This window comes from Oncorhynchus clarkii, unplaced genomic scaffold (assembly GCF_045791955.1).
Source record: "Oncorhynchus clarkii lewisi isolate Uvic-CL-2024 unplaced genomic scaffold, UVic_Ocla_1.0 unplaced_contig_5678_pilon_pilon, whole genome shotgun sequence".
NCBI lineage: Eukaryota > Metazoa > Chordata > Actinopteri > Salmoniformes > Salmonidae > Oncorhynchus > Oncorhynchus clarkii.
In genome coordinates this window covers 82,038-102,428 of record NW_027257978.1, presented here as the reverse complement: position 1 = coordinate 102,428, position 20,391 = coordinate 82,038, and the positions used below count along the sequence as shown (strand labels likewise).

Here is a 20,391-nt window from a genome sequence, read left to right as displayed (position 1 = left end):
CTTTTGGTATAAACCACTGCTTTGCATCCCCTTTCTCAGTGTGGTGTCCCATGACTGGTTCAATGGTCTGGAAAATATCTGGTATGCAGATTAGAATTAATAAAATACATCCATGTTTGTTTATATACTTATACGTACTACTTGTTAATGAGATGATTTCTATTTGCATTTACTTACGGTTGGTACAACGCCGACTGGTCCATGTTGACGTCTGAGTCTTCATCTATATGTTCATCTGTAGTTGGTGCCAACACTTGAGCCACTTCCACTTGGCTGAAATATCATACAGATTAACAAAAATGTTTATATTATTTTACAATCAAACATAATTGGACAACAGTTCAAATGAGTTCCAATGTAACTTGCACATATATTATTTTATCAGTGTAAAACAGTAGCTTACCCAGTTATTTGATTGTCTTCTGGCTTGTTCGTAACAAAATGACCCATTTGTTCACGATTCTTAATCAGAGGTTGGAGTGCGTCCTGTTGTGTCACGATACAGCTGAGTATTCTGTAGTCAGTGATCCTGCCGTGCCAAAGATGCTCTATCATGGAATCGCGGGAATGATGAACTTCCTGATCAATCTTTGGTTTTGATTCTGTCTTCATGCACACTCTGCTGAGATGTATAGATTATGTTTTCCTGGTTCTTCATGCAAAATCTGCACACAATAGGGATCCTTCTTTGTTTTCTGTAAGACAGTGAATGCACAATAAGTACATGTAATGAAGTTATTACTTAAACCCTCTCTGGGATATGTGGGACGCGTCCCACCTGGCCAACATCCAGTGAAAATGCAGAATGCCAAATTCAAATAAATGACAGTAAAAATTTAACTTCATGAAATTCACACATTCAATACACCAAATTAAAGTGACACTTGTTGTGAATCCAGCCAGCATGTCAGATTTCAAAAATGCTTTACAGTGAAAGCAAACAATGCTATTATCTGAGGATAGCACGCCAGCTAACAATCACAGACCATCATTTTTCAACCCTCACTGCGCGACACAAAACACAGAAATAAAGAGTTGCCAAGTGATTTCAAAAACATTCTGCACACTCTCACCCTCTAACCCTCTGTGAAACATGATAGAAAGCAATTCATTTATGGTCTGATTTAAGAGAAAGAGCCAAATGAGAGTATAAAACCCCCACACTGAGAGGTGTGCTATTCCCTTCATTTAGAGAGAACTTACCTTGAACCAGTAGCAGTTGCAGATGCCATCTTGCTCCAAGGAGAAGGAAGTCAATTCTCAATAAAATGTTTTCAGAATATGGGAAAAGGGCAACAATCCAGCTCCAGCTCCTGCTAAGTGTCTCGCAGTATAACGTTCTGTAGTGAATGAGTTCAGACTCTGGAAAGGTCTTTATGTTTACAATCAGATAGGCCCAACCCCTTTACACATTTAAATATTCTATTCAGGGCAAATTGTTTGGTGAAGGGAGGGAATATCACACCTCTGAGTGGGGGGTTTTCTCACAAGTTGTATTTGCATTAATTCCATTTGAAAACAAAAGGTTGGCAGTTTGGAAAAACTCTCTCCAAAGGTCACTATCTCAAACTCTCATAAATGTTCTGAAGGGGATACAAAAAAATGCAGGGACAATTTAAGGTTGCTCCAGGTGTTATAAATCATTTAATGTATTCAATAGCAGAAGCCTTTATCCAGTAGTATTTACAGCTGTAGTTATGTGACTAAATAAAGTACATTTTCGTTATACCTAATATATGACATAATATGTCATGTGTAAAGCCCTGAAAGCCTATGAAAGTACCAGGGCAGAGCTATGGGCTTTGGGCCTTTGGGCCTTTGGGCCTGTGGCATGTGAGATCCCCAAATCCGGAGTGGTGGAGATGGGCACCGCAGTGCGTACAGTGCGGTAACGCGAACGATCCCGGAGGAGCTGGCGGGAGCCCCGGGGAGAGTTCTCTTTTCTTTGTGAAGGGCAGGGCGCCCTGGAATGGGTTCGCCCCGAGAGAGGGGCCAAAGCCCTGGAAAGCGTTGCGGTTCCGGCGGCGTCCGGTGAGCTCTCGCTGGCCCTTGAAATTCTGGGGAAGAGGATGTAAATGTCTGGGGGTCTTTAAAAATCGATGAAAGCTCAAAACTTTCCCCAAATGGTCTCAAATTATATGTCGTCACACTGGAACAGAGCATGTATGATATATCACTGTGACGTTCCTATTTTGGGATATATGCAGCCTCAAAATAGGCTTGTTTTGCTGTATGTTCAAATCATGGTATGTTTATATAAATTGTCTGGGGGTGTTTAAAAATCGATAAAAAGCTCCAATGTTTACGAAAATGGTCTCAAATTGGAGATCTAGTTACACTGGAACAGAGCATGTGTGATACATCACTGTGGAGATCTAGTCACACTGGAACAGGGCATGTGTGATACATCACTGTGGAGATCTAGTCACACTGGAACAGGGCATGTGTGATACATCACTGTGGAGATCTAGTTACACTGGAACAGGGCATGTGTGATACATCACTGTGGAGATCTAGTCACACTGGAACAGGGCATGTGTGATACATCACTGTGGAGATCTAGTCACACTGGAACAGGGCATGTGTGATACATCACTGTGGAGATCTAGTTACACTGGAACAGGGCATGTGTGATACATCACTGTGGAGATCTAGTCACACTGGAACAGGGCATGTGTGATACATCACTGTGGAGATCTAGTCACACTGGAACAGGGCATGTGTGATACATCACTGTGGAGATCTAGTTACACTGGAACAGGGCATGTGTGATACATCACTGTGGAGATCTAGTCACACTGGAACAGGGCATGTGTGATACATCACTGTGGAGATCTAGTCACACTGGAACAGGGCATGTGTGATACATCACTGTGGAGATCTAGTTACACTGGAACAGGGCATGTGTGATACATCACTGTGGAGATCTAGTTACACTGGAACAGGGCATGTGTAATACATCACTGTGGAGATCTAGTCACACTGGAACAGGGCATGTGTGATACATCACTATGGAGATCTAGTCACACTGGAACAGGGCATGTGTGATACCAGGTGTTTAGTAAAACACAACTACACGAAAATCACAACATGCCGTGGCCCCCAGATAGACCCTTCTCAAATATATATGCTAAGTGACTTTTTGGAAACGGATCAGACAAAACAAGGGGTTGCTCGCCAATTTGCCGATTATTTGATTTATTATTTTTTATTATAATTTATTATTATTATTATTATTATTATATTTTCTTTCCGCCTTTATTTAATCTTTATTTAACTAGGCAAGTCAGTTAAGAACACATTCTTATTTTCAATGACGGCCTAGGAACGCAGAATGACAGATGTTTAACCTTGTCAGCTAGGGAGTTCCAACTTGCAACCTTACAGTTAACTAGTCCAACGCTCCAACCACCTGATTACATTGCACTCCAGGAGGAGCCTGCCTGTTACGCGAATGCAGTGAGCTACGTAAGTTTCTAGCTAGCATTAAACTTATCTTACAAAAAACAATCAATCAATGACTGTCATTGCTCCAATGTGTACTTAACGATAAACATCAATGCCTTTCTTAAAATCAATACACAAGTATATATTTTTAAACCTGCATATTTAGCTAAAATAAATCCAGGTTAGCAGGCAATATTAACCAGGTGAAATCGTGTCATTTCTCTTGCGTTCATTGCACGCAGAGTCAGGGTATATGCAACAGTTTGGGCCGCCTGGCTCTTTGCGAACTAATTTGCCAGAATTTTACGTAATTATGACATAACATTGAAGGTTGTACAATGTAACAGTAATATTTAGACTCATGGACCCGTTAGATAAAATACGGAACGGAACAAACGTCTTGTTTTCGAGGTGATAGTTTCCGGATCAGTCAAAGGTATATGGTTTAGAGAGAAATAGTTGACGCGTTATACTTCCTGTAATAACTTGTGGCTGAATTTGAAAGGGTTTCCTTCGTTATTTTACTGTTCATGTCTTCCATAGAGAATGTCTTGATCTACTTCAGATAAGGTCTGTGTTTCGTGTTTAAACCACCTCTGTTCATGTCTTCTATAGAGAATGTCTTGATCTACTTCAGATAAGGTCTGTGTTTCGTGCAGGTTAGGGTGCAGGTTAGGGTGCAGGTTAGGGTTCAGGTTAGGGTGCAGGTTAGGGTTCAGGTTAGGGTGCAGGTTAGGGTGCAGGTTAGGGTTCAGGTTAGGGTGCAGGTTAGGGTTCAGGTTAGGGTGCAGGTTAGGGTTCAGGTTAGGGTGCAGGTTAGGGTTCAGGTTAGGGTTCAGGTTAGGGTTCAGGTTAGGGTACAGGTTAGGGTGCAGGTTAGGGTACAGGTTAGGGTGCAGGTTAGGGTTCAGGTTAGGGTGCAGGTTAGGGTTCAGGTTAGGGTGCAGGTTAGGGTTCAGGTTAGGGTGCAGGTTAGGGTTCAGGTTCCTCTGTGTTTTGGTACCCGTGTAAATCTCACTAGGATAAGGTCACGTTTGTTAAGGTCACGTTTGTTAAGGTCACGTTTGTTAAGGTAACGTTTGTTAAGGTAACGTTTGTTAAGGTAACGTTTGTTAAGGTCACGTTTGTTAAGGTAACGTTTGTTAAGGTAACGTGTGTTAAGGTAATGTTTGTTAAGGTCACGTTTGTTAAGGTAACGTGTGTTAAGGTAACGTTTGTTAAGGTCACGTTTGATAAGGTCACGTTTGTTAAGGTCACGTTTGTTAAGGTCACGTTTGTTAAGGTAACGTTTGTCAACATATTTTCATAAATGATCTTTGCTTATATTTAGCCAATATTGATCAGAGTTACCTTGTCCTATGGATATCTACACAGTTATACAATTGGCAAGGTGGTGTAAGCCTACACTCAACACAGACCTTATTTTAAGTGAATCTAAAAATATCCTATGGAATAAATGAAGGAACCGCTTTTCAGATTTTGCTAGAAGGTCTCATGGGAATTATGACTCGCACTTTGGTAGTCAATTCTTACCATGTCCATTATTAAAATAGGATTTCCTGCATATAGAAATGACAGTTTTTGTTTTCAACATTCATCACAGGTAACTTAAACTCTATTTTTATTCAAACAGTTGACAGTATTTGTCTCCTAAGCAGACTCTTCAGTATCATTGTCACTTCAGAGGTGTGTGTGTGTGTGTGTGTGTGTGTGTGTGTGTGTGTGTGTGTGTGTGTGTGTGTGTGTGTGTGTGTGTGTGTGTGTGTGTGTGTGTGTGTGTGTGTGTGTGTGTGTGTGTGTGTGTGTGTGTGTTATAAGTTAAAATAAAAGTGTTCATTGTTCATTCAGTATTGTTGCAATTGTCATTAATGTGTGTGTGTGATATATATATACAGTGGGGCAAAAAAGTATTTAGTCAGCCACCAATTGTGCAAGTTCTCCCACTTAAAAAGATGAGAGAGGCCTGTAATTTCATAGGTACACTTAAACTATGACAGACAAAATCAGAAAAAAAATTCCAGAAAATCACATTGTAGGATTTTTTATGAATTTATTTGCAAATTATGGTGGAAAATAAGTATTTTGTCACCTACAAACAAGCAAGATTTCTGGCTCTCACAGACCTGTAACTTCTTCTTTAAGAGGCTCCTCTGTCCTCCACTCGTTACCTATATTAATGGCACCTGTTTGAACTTGTTATCAGTATAAAAGACACCTGTCCACAACCTCAAACAGTCACACTCCAAACTCTATGCTGGATTATACTATAGCTGAGATCCCAATACCCATGTAAACATAGCTTACTGATAGATCAATGAGGTTAGATCCCAATACCCATGTAAACATAGCTTACTGACAGATCAATGAGGTCAGATCCAATACCCATGTAAACATAGCTTACTGATAGATCAATGAGGTTAGATCCAATACCCATGTAAACATAGCTTACTGACAGATCAATGAGGTCAGATCCAATACCCATGTAAACATAGCTTACTGATAGATCAATGAGGTTAGATCCCAATACCCATGTAAACATAGCTTACTGACAGATCAATGAGGTCAGATCCAATACCCATGTAAACATAGCTTACTGATAGATCAATGAGGTTAGATCCAATACCCATGTGTTGTGAACAGGTAGATTGTAGCGGTAGTCGTTTCTATGGAGAATAACTTGACAGTTATTTTGACCGCGGTGGTTATTGTTGTCGTGGTTTCGTGGAAGAAACCGTTGTTGTGCATCATCTTTCAACGCTCCAACACCTGATAATGACCAAACCTGTTTAGGCTTTTGGGGAATTTAACTTCAATTAACCTGAAAGTGTTCATAGTATAAACATCTGTTGGGTTGGTAGAATGTGGAAAGACCCACCTCATTGGTTAATATTCACTGTAGTAGAAACATCTGTTGTGTTGGTAGAATGTGGAACGACCCACCTCATTGGTTAATATTCCCTGTAGGAGAAACATCTGTTGGGTTGGTAGAATGTGGAACGACCCACCTCATTGGTTAATATTCCCTGTAGTAGAAACATCTGTTGTGTTAGTAGAATGTGTAAAGACCCACCTCATTGGTTAATATTCCCTGTAGTAGAAACATCTGTTGGGTTGGTAGAATGTGGAAAGACCCACCTCATTGGTTAATATTCCCTGTAGTAGAAACATCTGTTGGGTTGGTAGAATGTGGAAAGACCCACCTCATTGGATAATAATTCCCTAGTAGAAACATCTGTTGGGTTGGTAGAATGTGGAAGTAGGTTTTAAATTCATACTTATTACAAATCTGCAGTTGTCTGACTATTATATTATTATTTAATGAAAGAAATGTAAAAATGCACTTTTTGTCTGGAAATAAAATCAACATTTATCTGCGTTAACCACTCCAGGCAACAGATGGCGATATGCGTTTTTCAGGCGATGCTATCAGAGTGACGTATAATGTAGTGGACGGGACGCTTCTTCAACAACATCTAGTCAGCCACCTCGGTAGCTTCCTAGCGGAAACGTTCAAGCTGTTCAGACTGCTTCGGTCTATATTTACTTCTGTATTTGGAACATAATTCTGTCTTTTAACTAGTTTCCCCATTTCATGTCATATTTCCGTTTAGTCAGGTAACGGTAGCTGGCTTGATAAATGAGCCTATCACTAGGCTAGTCGCTAACTAGCTAGGTTAGCTGGCTAACATCTCCGACCATGAGCTCAGCAAGCTACTGCCCTCCTGCTAAAAAAGAGGTCTGCTGGAAGGAGAAAGAAGGTATGTGGCTGAACGTTGTCGTGAAAGAGGAGAATGAAGAGGAGGATGTCACAGTAAACGAAGAAGTAGAGGGTGAGGCTGTTACACAGAAAGAAGAGGAAGAAAACCATTATACTTTTTTTGGAGTGAATGAAGGAGAGATAACTGTCATATTGAAGGAGGAGGAGAGGGAAGAAGAGGAGGAGACAGAAGATCTGAGTAACACCAGTAAGTCCTGTCTTGAAAATAGTTGTTGAACTGATACGAGGTTTTAAAACGGCATTCTACTCTAGTTCTGAGCTTAAATGCCGTTTTTTAATGTAGGAATTGATAAAGCTACACTGTAAGATGTGAATACCATCAAGAAGCTGGCCAACAACAAAACTTTAACAATGGATTTGCACCCAAAATCGTGTTATCATAAAGTACTTTATCATTGCTAGAGTGTCAAGCGTAGGCTGGACTGGTGTAAACGCTACAGCATACAATGACATTCTAGACCATTCTATAGGCCTCTCTGACTAAGAACCACACAGAGACCTGCATTTTGTAGTGGCTTTAATAACACTTGTGAAAAGTGACTTCAGGTGATTGAGGGATCTAGTCTAGATTAAACGTCATAGGAAGTTTTATCATGTGGAGGTTTCATTCAGGTCTCTGTTTAATTAAATCATCTGTTTGTCTTTGACAGGAGAGAGACCAGACTCTCCTTCTGACAGCAGGAAGAGTCCTTCAGGGAAACCAGACCCCGAGACGTCCAAACCAGCAGGACGACATCACTGCTCCCAGTGTGGAAAGAGTTTTACTCAGTCAGGGAGCCTGAGAACACATAAGAGAATACACACTGGAGAGAAGCCTTACCACTGTTCCCAATGTGGAATGACGTTTACCCAGTTAGGGAGCCTGCAAACGCATGAGAGGGGACACACAGGGGAAAAGCTTTTCCAATGTTCCCATTGTGGAAAGAGTTTTGGCCAGGTAGGAAACCTGAACAAGCATGAGAGGACACACACAGGTAAGAAGATGTACCGCTGCTCCCAGTGTGGAGAGAGATTTACCCGGTTAAGGTACCTGAAAGAGCATGAAAGAATACATATAAATACACAGGAGGAGAAGACATACCACTGCTCTCATTGTGGAAAGACCTTTTCCCAATCAGAGAACCTGAAAACACATGAGAGAATTGAGAGGCTGTGTTCTGACTTGTGTTTTTGACTGAGAATGTGTGTGTTTGTTTGGGCTGTCAGACTTGAGTCCACTTTGTGTAATGTTAGTGCACTATTTTTAATTGTGATTAATCCATTGTCTGAAAGGGTTAAAAACACACTGACAACATCCAGAATACATACTATATACAGCTAAAATCTACAATGCCATGTAAACACAAGATGACATTGAGGTTAAATAAAGTGTGATTTATCAATGGAACATATTTTGACAGGTCCACTGTGTGTCTCTGTAGAGTCATAATATCCATAACAACTAGAGGTCAAACAGGGAGATGGTTCCATTAATTTTCCCCACAGGGCTGTGTTTTGTTTAGACTCACCCTGGTGTGATGTTTTGATAACCATGTAAACCTCTCTGGGACAAGGTGACTGAGGACACAGTGTGTTGTCAATTGATTGTCATGTTTTTAAAATGGTATAACTGCCTTTATTTTAGCTGGACCCCAGGAGGAGTAGCTGCTGCCTTGGCAGGAACTAATGGGGATCCATAATAAACCCCCAGGAAGAGTAGCTGCTGCCTTGGCAGGAACTAATGGGGATCCATATTAAACCCCCAGGAAGAGTAGCTGCTGCCTTGGCAGGAACTAATGGGGATCCACAATAAACCCCAGGAAGAGTAGCTGCTGCCTTGGCAGGAACTAATGGGGATCCATATTAAACCCCCAGGAAGAGTAGCTGCTGCCTTGGCAGGAACTAATGGGGATCCACAATAAACCCCAGGAAGAGTAGCTGCTGCCTTGGCAGGAACTAATGGGGATCCACAATAAACCCCAGGAAGAGTAGCTGCTGCCTTGGCAGGAACTAATGGGGATCCACAATAAACCCCAGGAAGAGTAGCTGCTGCCTTGGCAGGAACTAATGGGGATCCACAATAAACCCCAGGAAGAGTAGCTGCTGCCTTGGCAGGAACTAATGGGGATCCACAATAAACCCCAGGAAGAGTAGCTGCTGCCTTGGCAGGAACTAATGGGGATCCACAATAAACCCCAGGAAGAGTAGCTGCTGCCTTGACAGGAACTAATGGGGACCCATAATAAATACTAATTATTTTATCAATATATGTGTCTCTCTCTACTCTCAGATTTGAAAATGCTGATTAGCATCAAAGTAGACAACATGCCTACAAATCCCTGCAAGCTCCTGCAATTAATCTCTAGCCGACACCTTTCACAGAACAGTTCATAGAATTGTCCATTGAAATAAATGTTGACAATTTAATCATTGCTACATTAAGGCCTGATTGGTGGAGTGCTGCAGAGATGGTTGTCCTTCTGGAAGGTTCTCCCGTCTCCACAGAGGAAATCTGGAGCTCTGTCAGAGTGAACATCGGGTTCTTGTTCACCTCCTTGACCAAGGCCCTTCTCCCCCGATTTCTCAGTTTGGCCGGGCGGCCAGCTCTAGAAAGAGTATTGGTGATTCCAAACTTCTTCCATTTAAGAATGATGGCGGCCATTGTGTTCATGGGGACCGTCAATGCTGCAGACATTTTTGGTACCTTTCCACAGAGCTGTGCCTCGACACAATCCTGTCTCAGAGCTCTACGGACAATTCCTTTGACCTCATGGCTTGGTTTTTGCTCTGACATGCACTGTAAACTGTGGGACCTTATATAGACAGGTGTGTGCCTTTCCAAACCATGTCTAATTTATTGAATTTACCACAGGTGGACTCCAATCAAGTTGTAGAATCATCTCAAGGATGATCAATGGAATCAGGATGTCTGAGCTCATTTTCAAGTCTCATAGCAAAGGGTCTGAATACTTAAGTAAATACATTTGAAAAAATGTCTAAAAACCTGTTTTTGGTTAGTCATTATGGGGTTTTGTGTGTCGGTTGATGAGGGGGGAAATTATTCAATTTTAGAATGAAGCTGTAACGTAACTAAATGTGAAATAAGTGAAGGGGTCTGAATTTTTTATGAATACACTGTATAAGACTGGAAGAGGTTTCTATCATTGGCAGTTTTGTACACAGTCAGGTGATACGTGGTATAGAAAGTCCAATCTTAGGAGAGAACATGAGAGGCACTATACTGTGTGTCTGCAGGTGTCTATCTGGTCAAAACCACTGATACAGGTGCCCCTCCACCCTCTGGTGGGATGGATCATGTCTACAGAGGAACCTACATTCAAATACTTAGATTTGTGTGTATTGGGTATATGTTGTGAAATTATTAGATATTACTTGTTAGATATTACTGCACTGTCGGAACTAGAACTACAAGCATTTTGCTACACCTGCAATAACATTTGCTAAACACGTGTATGTGACCAATAAAATGTGATTTTGATTTGAAATAAACGTCCTATTTATCAAAGCTGATTTTGGATGGAGTCAAAATGACTCCAAAGGATTTTAATTTGTTAAAAGTCCTTATTGATACAGAAACACTAAACCAGGATTTAGATGTATCAAGAACAAGTTGATTGACAAAGTCATGAAAAATTGGATGAATTGACTAAACCACATTATGGCTGTGATAAAAGATATGCCTCTGGGGTCAAAATGATCCCTGTCAGAACTATGGATCAATGTAAATATGTAGTGGGTCTAAATGATCCATGTCAGAACTATGGTTCAATGTAAATATGTAGTGGGTCTAAATGATCCATGTCAGAACTATGGTTCAATGTAAATATGTAGTGGGTCTAAATGATCCCTGTCAGAACTATGGTTCAATGTAAATATGTAGTGGGTCTAAATGATCCATGTCAGAACTATGGTTCAATGTAAATATGTAGTGGGTCTAAATGATCCATGTCAGAACTATGGTTCAATGTAAATATGTAGTGGGTCTAAATGATCCATGTCAGAACTATGGTTCAATGTAAATATGTAGTGGGTCTAAATGATCCATGTCAGAACTATGGTTCTATGTAAATATGTAGTGGGTCTAAATGATCCCTGTCAGAACTATGGTTCAATGTAAATATGTAGTGGGTCTAAAGTTTGTTTTAAATTCTCACTCATTAAACACGAATCAATCAACACATGCTTCTCTTTGAACGACTTAATATAATATTACACTTTTATGAAATAAATTAAAATAAACTTTTGGTTCCTCAACTGCGTTGCCACTCCAGTCAGCAGATGGCGATGTGCGTCTTTTAGGTTCAGGCGACGCTGCCAGTGTGACGTATAATCTAGTGGACGGGACGCTCCTTCAACAACAACAGTTAGACACCTCGGTAGCTTTCTAGCAAACATAGCTACAACATTCACTCTCTTTACACTGTTTTGGTGTACATTAGTCGCTGTGTATTAAACACACTTCTGTCGTATGTACGTGTTGGCCCATTTAATTATATAATTACGTGGTTTGTCAGCTAGCTGGTTTGCTAAATTAGCTTAGAACTAGGCTAGTTGCTAATGCTAGCTAGCGAACATCTCCGACCATGAGTTCACTAAGTTACTCTCCTCCTGCTAAAGAAGAGGTCTTCTGGACGGAGAAAGAAGTTCTCCTGAAAGAGGAGAAGGATGTTAAAATACAAAAACAAGTAGAGGGTGAGGCTGTTACCGTGAAAGAAGAAGAGAATGACGTTTCAGTGAAAGAAAAGGAAGTCTCGTTCAGAGTGAAAGAGGAGGAGGATGTTACAGTAAAAGAAGAGGAAGCGGAGAGAGGAGGATGCAGTTTATGGAGTGAAAGAGGAGGAGATGACTGTCACATCGAAAAAGGAGGAGGAAGACTAAGAGGAGGAAACTGGATATCTGGGCCCGGTTTCCCCAACGCATCTTAAGGCATCCTATGGTTCTAACGGTGAACTCAGCCGTAAGATGGTTTTGAGAAACCGGGCCGTGATTAACACTAGTAAGTACTGTCTTAAAAACAGAGGCACAAACTCTGCAGTTGTTGAACTGATGTGTGGTGTTAAAGGGGAAATATGTAATTACTACATTTATATTATTTATAGTATTGATTCTTGAAGAATATAACACATACCTCATGAGCTTAGTTCAACTGTTGTACCCCATCAGAACCCCAAATAAGATTTTTTACACCAATGTTTAGAAACAATGTAAATCAACACTGTAGAGCCTCAACATGGTTAAAACTATCATGCTGATTTCATGGATGGTCAGTCCTTGCATCCGTAGGTCTGTCTATGAATTTGAGAGTAGTTACATTTCTCCAGACCCATCCATCATCTTATTACCAAAACAGTGGTGGAATGACATCTTTGTTATTGTTTGAACTGCAGATTGGTTGATCGATTGATTTGGCTTTTTTAAAGGGACAACCTAGGATTTAAACAGCAACAAAATGGCTGCCCTGAGACTTGGTTTGGTAAACAGCTGAGGGATGGGGGCTGGATAAATGTAACCACTCTCACATTCAATTCATTGCCCTCGAGCGCCTATTTTAGCAAACACAGAAAGGGGCCTATATTGGTGACCAAAGGTTGTCTGGCACACTGCTTAGGGGTTCAGCAACTGTAATAACTTATTTATAGCCGACAATCATCGATGTTACTACTAATGTGAAAACAAGACAAAATATGACTGTTGTTGCTCACTTGACTGTCTCAAGACAATTGTCAAATAATTTTAACATTCATTACAGATGTCAATTGTTGTACAACATCATGGCTACGCTTTTGGCATCACCTTTTACAGTGGATTCCTGCTGTTGTGGGCCTTTAACCATCTGTCTGACTTGTTGTTCACACAGGAGAGAGATGTGACTTTCGTGGATCCTCTGGGGAGCCTCAACAACATCATGAAGCTGACGAGGCAGGGATGAGTCCCTCCCGATCAGAACGCCTCAAGAAACACCAGTGGAGACCAACAGGGAAGAAATCTCACTGCTGCTCTAACTGTGGGAAGAGTTACTTAAGATCAAATTCACTAAAAGTACACATGAGAATTCACACTGGAGAGAAACCTCATAGCTGTGATCAATGTGGAAAGAGTTTTACTACATCTAGCCATCAGATTGTACACCAGAGAACACACACAGGAGACAAATCTTATAGCTGTGATCAATGTGGGAAGAGTTTTACTCAGTCAAGCAGCCTGTTATCTCACCAGAGAACACACACAGGAGAGAAACCTTACAGCTGTTATCAATGTGGGAAGAATTTTACTCAGTCAAGCAACCTGGTATCACACCAGAGAACACACACAGGAGAGAAACCTTATAGTTGTGAACAATATGGGAAGAATTTTACTACATCCAGCCATCTGATTATACACCAGAGAACACACACAGGAGATAAACCTTATAGCTGTGAACAATGTGGGAAGAATTTTACTACATCCAGCCATCTGACTATACACCAGAGAACACACACAGGAGATAAACCTTATAGCTGTGAACAATGTGGGAAGAATTTTACTACATCCAGCCATCTGATTATACACCAGAGAACACACACAGGAGAGAAACCTCATAGCTGTGTTCAATGTGACAAGAGATACTCTGATAAAAGATCTCTGATCAAACATCAGAAAATACATTAATGATGGAGTTGTTTCATGATATCAATGAATTAATGTCACAATGTAGAATGTTTTAACACTGTAGAAGGAGTATTTTAATGATGTCACAATGTATAATGTTTAAACATTGTAGAAGGAGTATTTTAATGATGTCACAATGTATAATGTTTTAACATTGTAGTAGGAATATTTTAATAATGTCACAATGTAGAATGTTTTCACATTGTAGTAGGAGTATTTTAATGATGTCACAATGTAGAATGTTTAAACATTATAGTAGGAGTATTTTAATGATGTCACAATGTAGAATGTTTTAACATTGTAGAAGGAGTATTTTAATGATGTCACAATGTAGAACACTAAACGTTTGCCCCCTGTTCAATTGATTTCTGCATGATATGGATATTAGCCTCAGGGGGAAAATCCAGGCTCTGAATTGAAAGAGTGATATTTATATGATATAACAGAAAGTGACTCACACAAAAAGAGCTGTGTTACACTTACAGCATTGGTGACCCACTTGAATCAAAATGTAGCTAGATGTTTTCTACAAGTTGTCCTCTAACCAATGATGTACACATTATTCCCAGACTCCATGTGTTTTTTGAGCTGTTAGTTTTAACAGGACAACCTCATCTCCCCACTCTCACACAAATGATTTCAACATGATATCGATGAGGGATGAAAAATAAGTGTTGCGTTCCTTTGTTTAACGACCTCTAAATGTAAATGCATCTCTCCAAAATGTAGCTGACTGTCTTCTGCAGGTTGTCCTCTAACCAGGGAGGTAAAATATATCTCCCATTTCCATGTGTTTTTAGTTGTGTTTGTTTCAACAGCACCAACAACCTGATTTGTCCTCTAACCAGGGAGGTAAAATATATCTCCCATTTCCATGTGTTTTTTAGTTGTGTTAGTTTCAACAGCACCAACAACCTGATTTGTCCTCTAACCAGGGAGGTAAAATATATCTCCCATTTCCATGTGTTTTTAGTTGTGTTAGTTTCAACAGCACCAACAACCTGATTTGTCCTCTAACCAGGGAGGTAAAATATATCTCCCATTTCCATGTGTTTTTAGTTGTGTTAGTTTCAACAGCACCAACAACCTGATTTGTCCTCTAACCAGGGAGGTAAAATATATCTCCCATTTCCATGTGTTTTTAGTTGTGTTAGTTTCAACAGCACCTACAACCTGATTTGTCCTCTAACCAGGGAGGTAAAATATATCTCCCATTTCCATGTGTTTTTAGTCGTGTTAGTTCCAACAGCACCAACAACCTGATTTGTCCTCTAACCAGGGAGGTAAAATATATCTCCCATTTCCATGTGTTTTTAGTCGTGTTAGTTCCAACAGCACCAACAACCTGATTTGTCCTCTAACCAGGGAGGTAAAATATATCTCCCATTTCCATGTGTTTTTTTAGTCGTGTTAGTTCCAACAGCACCAACAACCTGATTTGTCCTCTAACCAGGGAGGTAAAATATATCTCCCATTTCCATGTGTTTTTAGTCGTGTTAGTTCCAACAGCACCAACAACCTGATTTGTCCTCTAACCAGGGAGGTAAAATATATCTCCCATTTCCATGTGTTTTTAGTTGTGTTAGTTTCAACAGCACCTACAACCTGATTTCCCCCCTAATTGATATCAGTGATTTATTGCTACTTGTCAAAACAACAGTGTTTCTGGTGCTGGTGCATTTTAAAAGGTGCTTGTTTCAGTAATATGATTATTGTTGCAGATGTTTGTGCAGATGGTACATTTTATGTTTAGGTTTTCAGTATCACAAATGGTTTCTGCATATTGTTTATTAATTTGGACACATTAAAGCTGTGTTTTGACATTGGGCTGTACCACCAAGCTAAATGTCATTGAAAAGACGTTGAAAAGAAGACGATACCCAACGTCCAATATACGTTTGGTTTTAGTTTAAGGTTTTAAATATTTATTTTCAGGTTGTTGTTAATAACGACTTGAAAACAACTTAATTTCAACGTTCTTGCAGTTTAGACACATTGACTGTTGTGTAAAATATTGAATCAACTATTTCACCAGAACCTGTGAATTCAACTAGACTTTATTACAAACAGTAACAAAGCTGAACAATTCCATGGAAGAACTGACTCTTCATTCTTAGTACTTGGCTTTTATACAGTCTGACCCTTATATAACATTCTAACCACTAGGCTACCCTGCTGCCCCAATAATACACTATATACATGTAATATAGCCTATACAGTCTGATCCTTATATAACATTCTAACCACTACCCTGCTGCCCCAATAATACACTATATACATGTAATATAGCCTATACAGTCTGATCCTTACATAACATTATAACCACTAGGCTACCCTGCTGCCCCAATACTACACTAAATACATGTAATATAGCCTATACAGTCTGATCCTTACATAACATCATCACTCCACTTTATGAATCTAGTTGTCTTGCTTAGTTTCCATTCTCTTAGTGGCTCAGACATTGGGGCATAGATTCTATTGGTGGTGACATGCACACTCCTACTGGTGTCTAACTGATTATCTAATGTTCCTGTCCACAGGTCTTCACAAGATCAGACTGAGACACAAGTTCAGACCGATGTTGTCTGTGTGATTAACCCATGTGTGTGTCCAGTAGCCTTCACAAGTTCAGACCGATGTTGTCTGTGTGATTAACCCATGTGTGTGTCCAGTAGCCTTCACAAGTTCAGACCGATGTTGTCTGTGTGATTAACCCATGTGTGTGTCCAGTATCCTTCACCAGATCAGACTGATGTTGTCTGTGTGATTAACCCATGTGTGTGTCCAGTATCCTTCACCAGATCAGACTGATGTTGTCTGTGTGATTAACCCATGTGTGTGTCCAGTATCCTTCACCAGATCAGACTGATGTTGTCTGTGTGATTAACCCATGTGTGTGTCCAGTATCCTTCACCAGTTCAGACTGATGTTGTCTATGTGATTAACCCATGTGTGTGTCCAGTATCCTTCACAAGATCAGACTGATGTTGTCTGTGTGATTAACCCATGTGTGTGTCCAGTATCCTTCACCAGTTCAGACCGATGTTGTCTGTGTGATTAACCCATGTGTGTGTCCAGTAGCCTTCACAAGTTCAGACCGATGTTGTCTGTGTGATTAACCCATGTGTGTGTCCAGTAGCCTTCACAAGTTCAGACCGATGTTGTCTGTGTGATTAACCCATGTGTGTGTCCAGTATCCTTCACCAGATCAGACTGATGTTGTCTGTGTGATTAACCCATGTGTGTGTCCAGTATCCTTCACCAGATCAGACTGATGTTGTCTGTGTGATTAACCCATGTGTGTGTCCAGTATCCTTCACCAGATCAGACTGATGTTGTCTGTGTGATTAACCCATGTGTGTGTCCAGTATCCTTCACCAGTTCAGACTGATGTTGTCTATGTGATTAACCCATGTGTGTGTCCAGTATCCTTCACAAGATCAGACTGATGTTGTCTGTGTGATTAACCCATGTGTGTGTCCAGTATCCTTCACCAGTTCAGACTGATGTTGTCTGTGTGATTAACCCATGTGTGTGTCCAGTATCCTTCACAAGATCAGACTGATGTTGTCTGTGTGATTAACCCATGTGTGTGTCCAGTATCCTTCACCAGATCAGACTGATGTTGTCTGTGCGATTAACCCATGTGTGTGTCCAGTATCCTTCACCAGATCAGACTGATGTTGTCTGTGTGATTAACCCATGTGTGTGTCCAGTATCCTTCACAAGATCAGACTGATGTTGTCTGTGTGATTAACCCATGTGTGTGTCCAGTATCCTTCACATGATCAGACCGATGTTGTCTTGATCACCAGATCAGATATGGCTCAGACACGTCTTGTTAGTCTTTCCTCATCTACACAGATTCTGTTTATGTTCTGTTTTTTACATGTCTAATAGTTGACTCGATGTTGATCCAGCTTTGTACAGTCAGATGGGCTCAGCCTTCATTCTGCTAACACATGTCTAATAGTTGACTCGATGTTGATCCAGCTTTGTACAGTCAGATGGGCTCAGCCTTCATTCTGCTAACACATGTCTAATAGTTGACTCGATGTTGATCCAGCTTTGTACAGTCACATGGGCTCAGCCTTCATTCTGCTAACACATGTCTAATAGTTGACTCGATGTTGATCCAGCTTTGTACAGTCACATGGGCTCAGCCTTCATTCTGCTTACACATGTCTAATATTTAAACTCATATTGATTATCTACTTCAAAGAGAACAGTAGAGTTACCATGTCTGGAAAATCCTCCCACGCAGTCATTTAGGAACAAATTGTTATTTCCAATCCCAGCCAAACCCGGACAACGAGCAGGTGTCCACATACTTTTGTTGATTTCGTGTATATACTGCAGGCAGGCAGAGGCAGGCAGGCAGGCAGGCCTCCCCCTCTCCTCTCCTCTTCTCCCTTCTCTCCTCTTCTCCCCCCCCCTCCTCTCCTCTTCTCCCCCTCCTCTCCTCTTCTCCCTTCTCTCCTCTCCTCTTCTCCCCTCTCCTCTCCTTTTCTCCCCCCTCCTCTCCTCTTCTCCCCCCTCTCCTCTCCTCTTCTCCCCTCTCCTCTCCTCTTCTCCCCCTCTCCTCTTCTCCCCCTCTCCTCTCCTCTTCTCCCCCCTCTCCTCTCCTCTTCTCCCCTCTCCTCTCCTCTTCTCCCTTCTCTCCTCTCCCCTTCTCCTCCTCTCCTCTTCTCCCTTCTCTCCTCTTCTCTCCCCTCTCCTCTTCTCCCTTCTCTCCTCTCCTCTCCTCTTCTCTCTTCTCTCCTCTCCTCTTCTCCCCCCTCTCCTCTTCTCCCTTCTCTCCTCTTCTCCTCCTCTCCTCTCCTCTTCTCCCCCCCTCCTCTCATCTTCTCCCTCCTCTCCTCTCCTTTTCTCCACCCTCTCCTCTCCTCATCTCCCCCCTCTCCTCTTCTCCCCCTCTCCTCTTCTGCCTCTTCTCCCTTCTCTCCTCTCCTCTTCTCCCTTCTCTCCTCTCCCCCTCTCCTCTTCTCCCTTCTCTCCTCTCCTCTCCCCTCTCCTCTCCTCTTCTCCCTTCTCTCCTCTCCTCTCCCCTCTCCTCTCCTCTTCTCCCCCCTCTCCTCTTCTCCCTTCTCTCCTCTTCTCCCCCCCTCCTCTCCTCTTCTGCCCCCTCTCCTCTTCTCCCCCCCTCCTCTCCTCTTCTCCCCCTTTCCCCTTCTTCTACCTCCCCTTAATTTATTTAATATAAATTAAAGGCTGGGAGGGAGACAGAGAGGGGGAGGGGAAGGGAAGTAGGGTAGAGAGGGAGGAGTATATATTTGTATCACTGACTTCTCACCAGTGATGTCATCATAACCAGTAACCTTTTCCTCTCTTGGCCCAGCCCAGCCTGACCCTGACATATCGCATCAGGCCTGTTGAGTTGACTTGGGTAACAGACCTCTAGCTTCTACACCACATCCCCCCTTCTCCTGCTCTAACATGAGACCTCATCAGTACTCATTTTGGGTGCTGGTACTGTTTATATTTAGGTGCTGGAACATTAAGCCAATATTCTATAAGAGGTGAACTGAATCATTAGAAAGTTAGAGGTGATATTATAGGACACACTATGTGTAACTTTGCTGCTCTGTCAGCAGTTTCCTGTGGAGTTTTTCTAATGTCAGTGTTTCCTGTAGCTAGGTGGGTTTAACCACTGATCTTGTCTGCTTAAAAGTGGGTCACATAGAAGTAAGGAAGTAATGAGATAGAAGTCATATAGTCTAGCAGTATTTCTCATTCTTCAGTCCTCTCTTTATGACAGTAGACTTGTTTCGTGGAGCCCAAGTTAGAGAGAGATATGATACCTGCACTGATACTGATGACCCTGTTGTGGAGCAGAGGTAGGACGCTGTTATACTGATATACACGTGTGACAGTAATATTGTAAAATATTTTACCATTTGCAGGGTTGGTAAAATAACATACAACTGGAAGCAGACAGTAAAAATGTGTCTCAAAGCAGGACAATGATGTGATCACCTGTAAATGTACTTTACTGTAGTCTAACTGTCCATCTGGGGACAGGCACTAATGTCAGTTAAGTTGTGATGGTGTCATGCATCTGACTGTTGTATATTCAGTGTGTCAATGATTGATTGTATCTGTCTCTATGTAAATGAATGAGAGTATATATTATGTATTATATATTATATTGGTGTTATGTTAGAGTAGGAGAAGGGAGGGGTGTAGATGATAGAGGTCTATGAGCTGAGTCAAGATCAACAGGTCCAACACTATGAGAGAGAAAGAGAACGAGAGAGAATATGTGCGAGAGAGTGAAAGAGAGATGAGCAGCGTGAGAGAGAGGAGAGGGGAGGAATGGGGTGGGGAGAGAGAAGTGGAGGGGACAGAGGAGGGGAGGGGACAGAGGAGGGGAGGGGAGGGGAGAGAGGGGGTATGGGTGAGAAAAGGGGAGTGGAGAGAGATTTGTGGAGGAGAGAGAATGAGAGAGAAAGGGAGGGGAGAGAGAAGGGGAGGGGATATTTGTGGAGGAGAGAGAAAGTGTCAATCAAGGGCAA

The 20,391-nt window shown here is 41.5% G+C and overlaps 1 protein-coding gene across 2 annotated transcripts; it reads left to right on the top strand.

The window, feature by feature from the left end:
- Nucleotides 1-6,914: 6,914 nt before the first annotated feature.
- LOC139394381 (zinc finger protein 180-like) lies at nucleotides 6,915-13,873 on the top strand. 2 transcript variants are annotated; one of them, XM_071142435.1, is made up of 2 exons: nucleotides 6,915-7,412; nucleotides 13,083-13,873. In XM_071142435.1, exons 1-2 carry the CDS (start codon nucleotides 7,145-7,147, stop codon nucleotides 13,871-13,873), a joined length of 1,059 nt encoding a protein of 352 aa, XP_070998536.1. In that variant the 5' UTR covers nucleotides 6,915-7,144. The 2 variants fall into 2 exon arrangements, 1 of the variants encoding a protein (XP_070998536.1); XR_011629819.1 differs by lacking the exon at nucleotides 13,083-13,873 and adding an exon at nucleotides 7,876-8,350 and having other exon boundaries at nucleotides 7,213-7,412.
- Nucleotides 13,874-20,391: the final 6,518 nt, after the last annotated feature.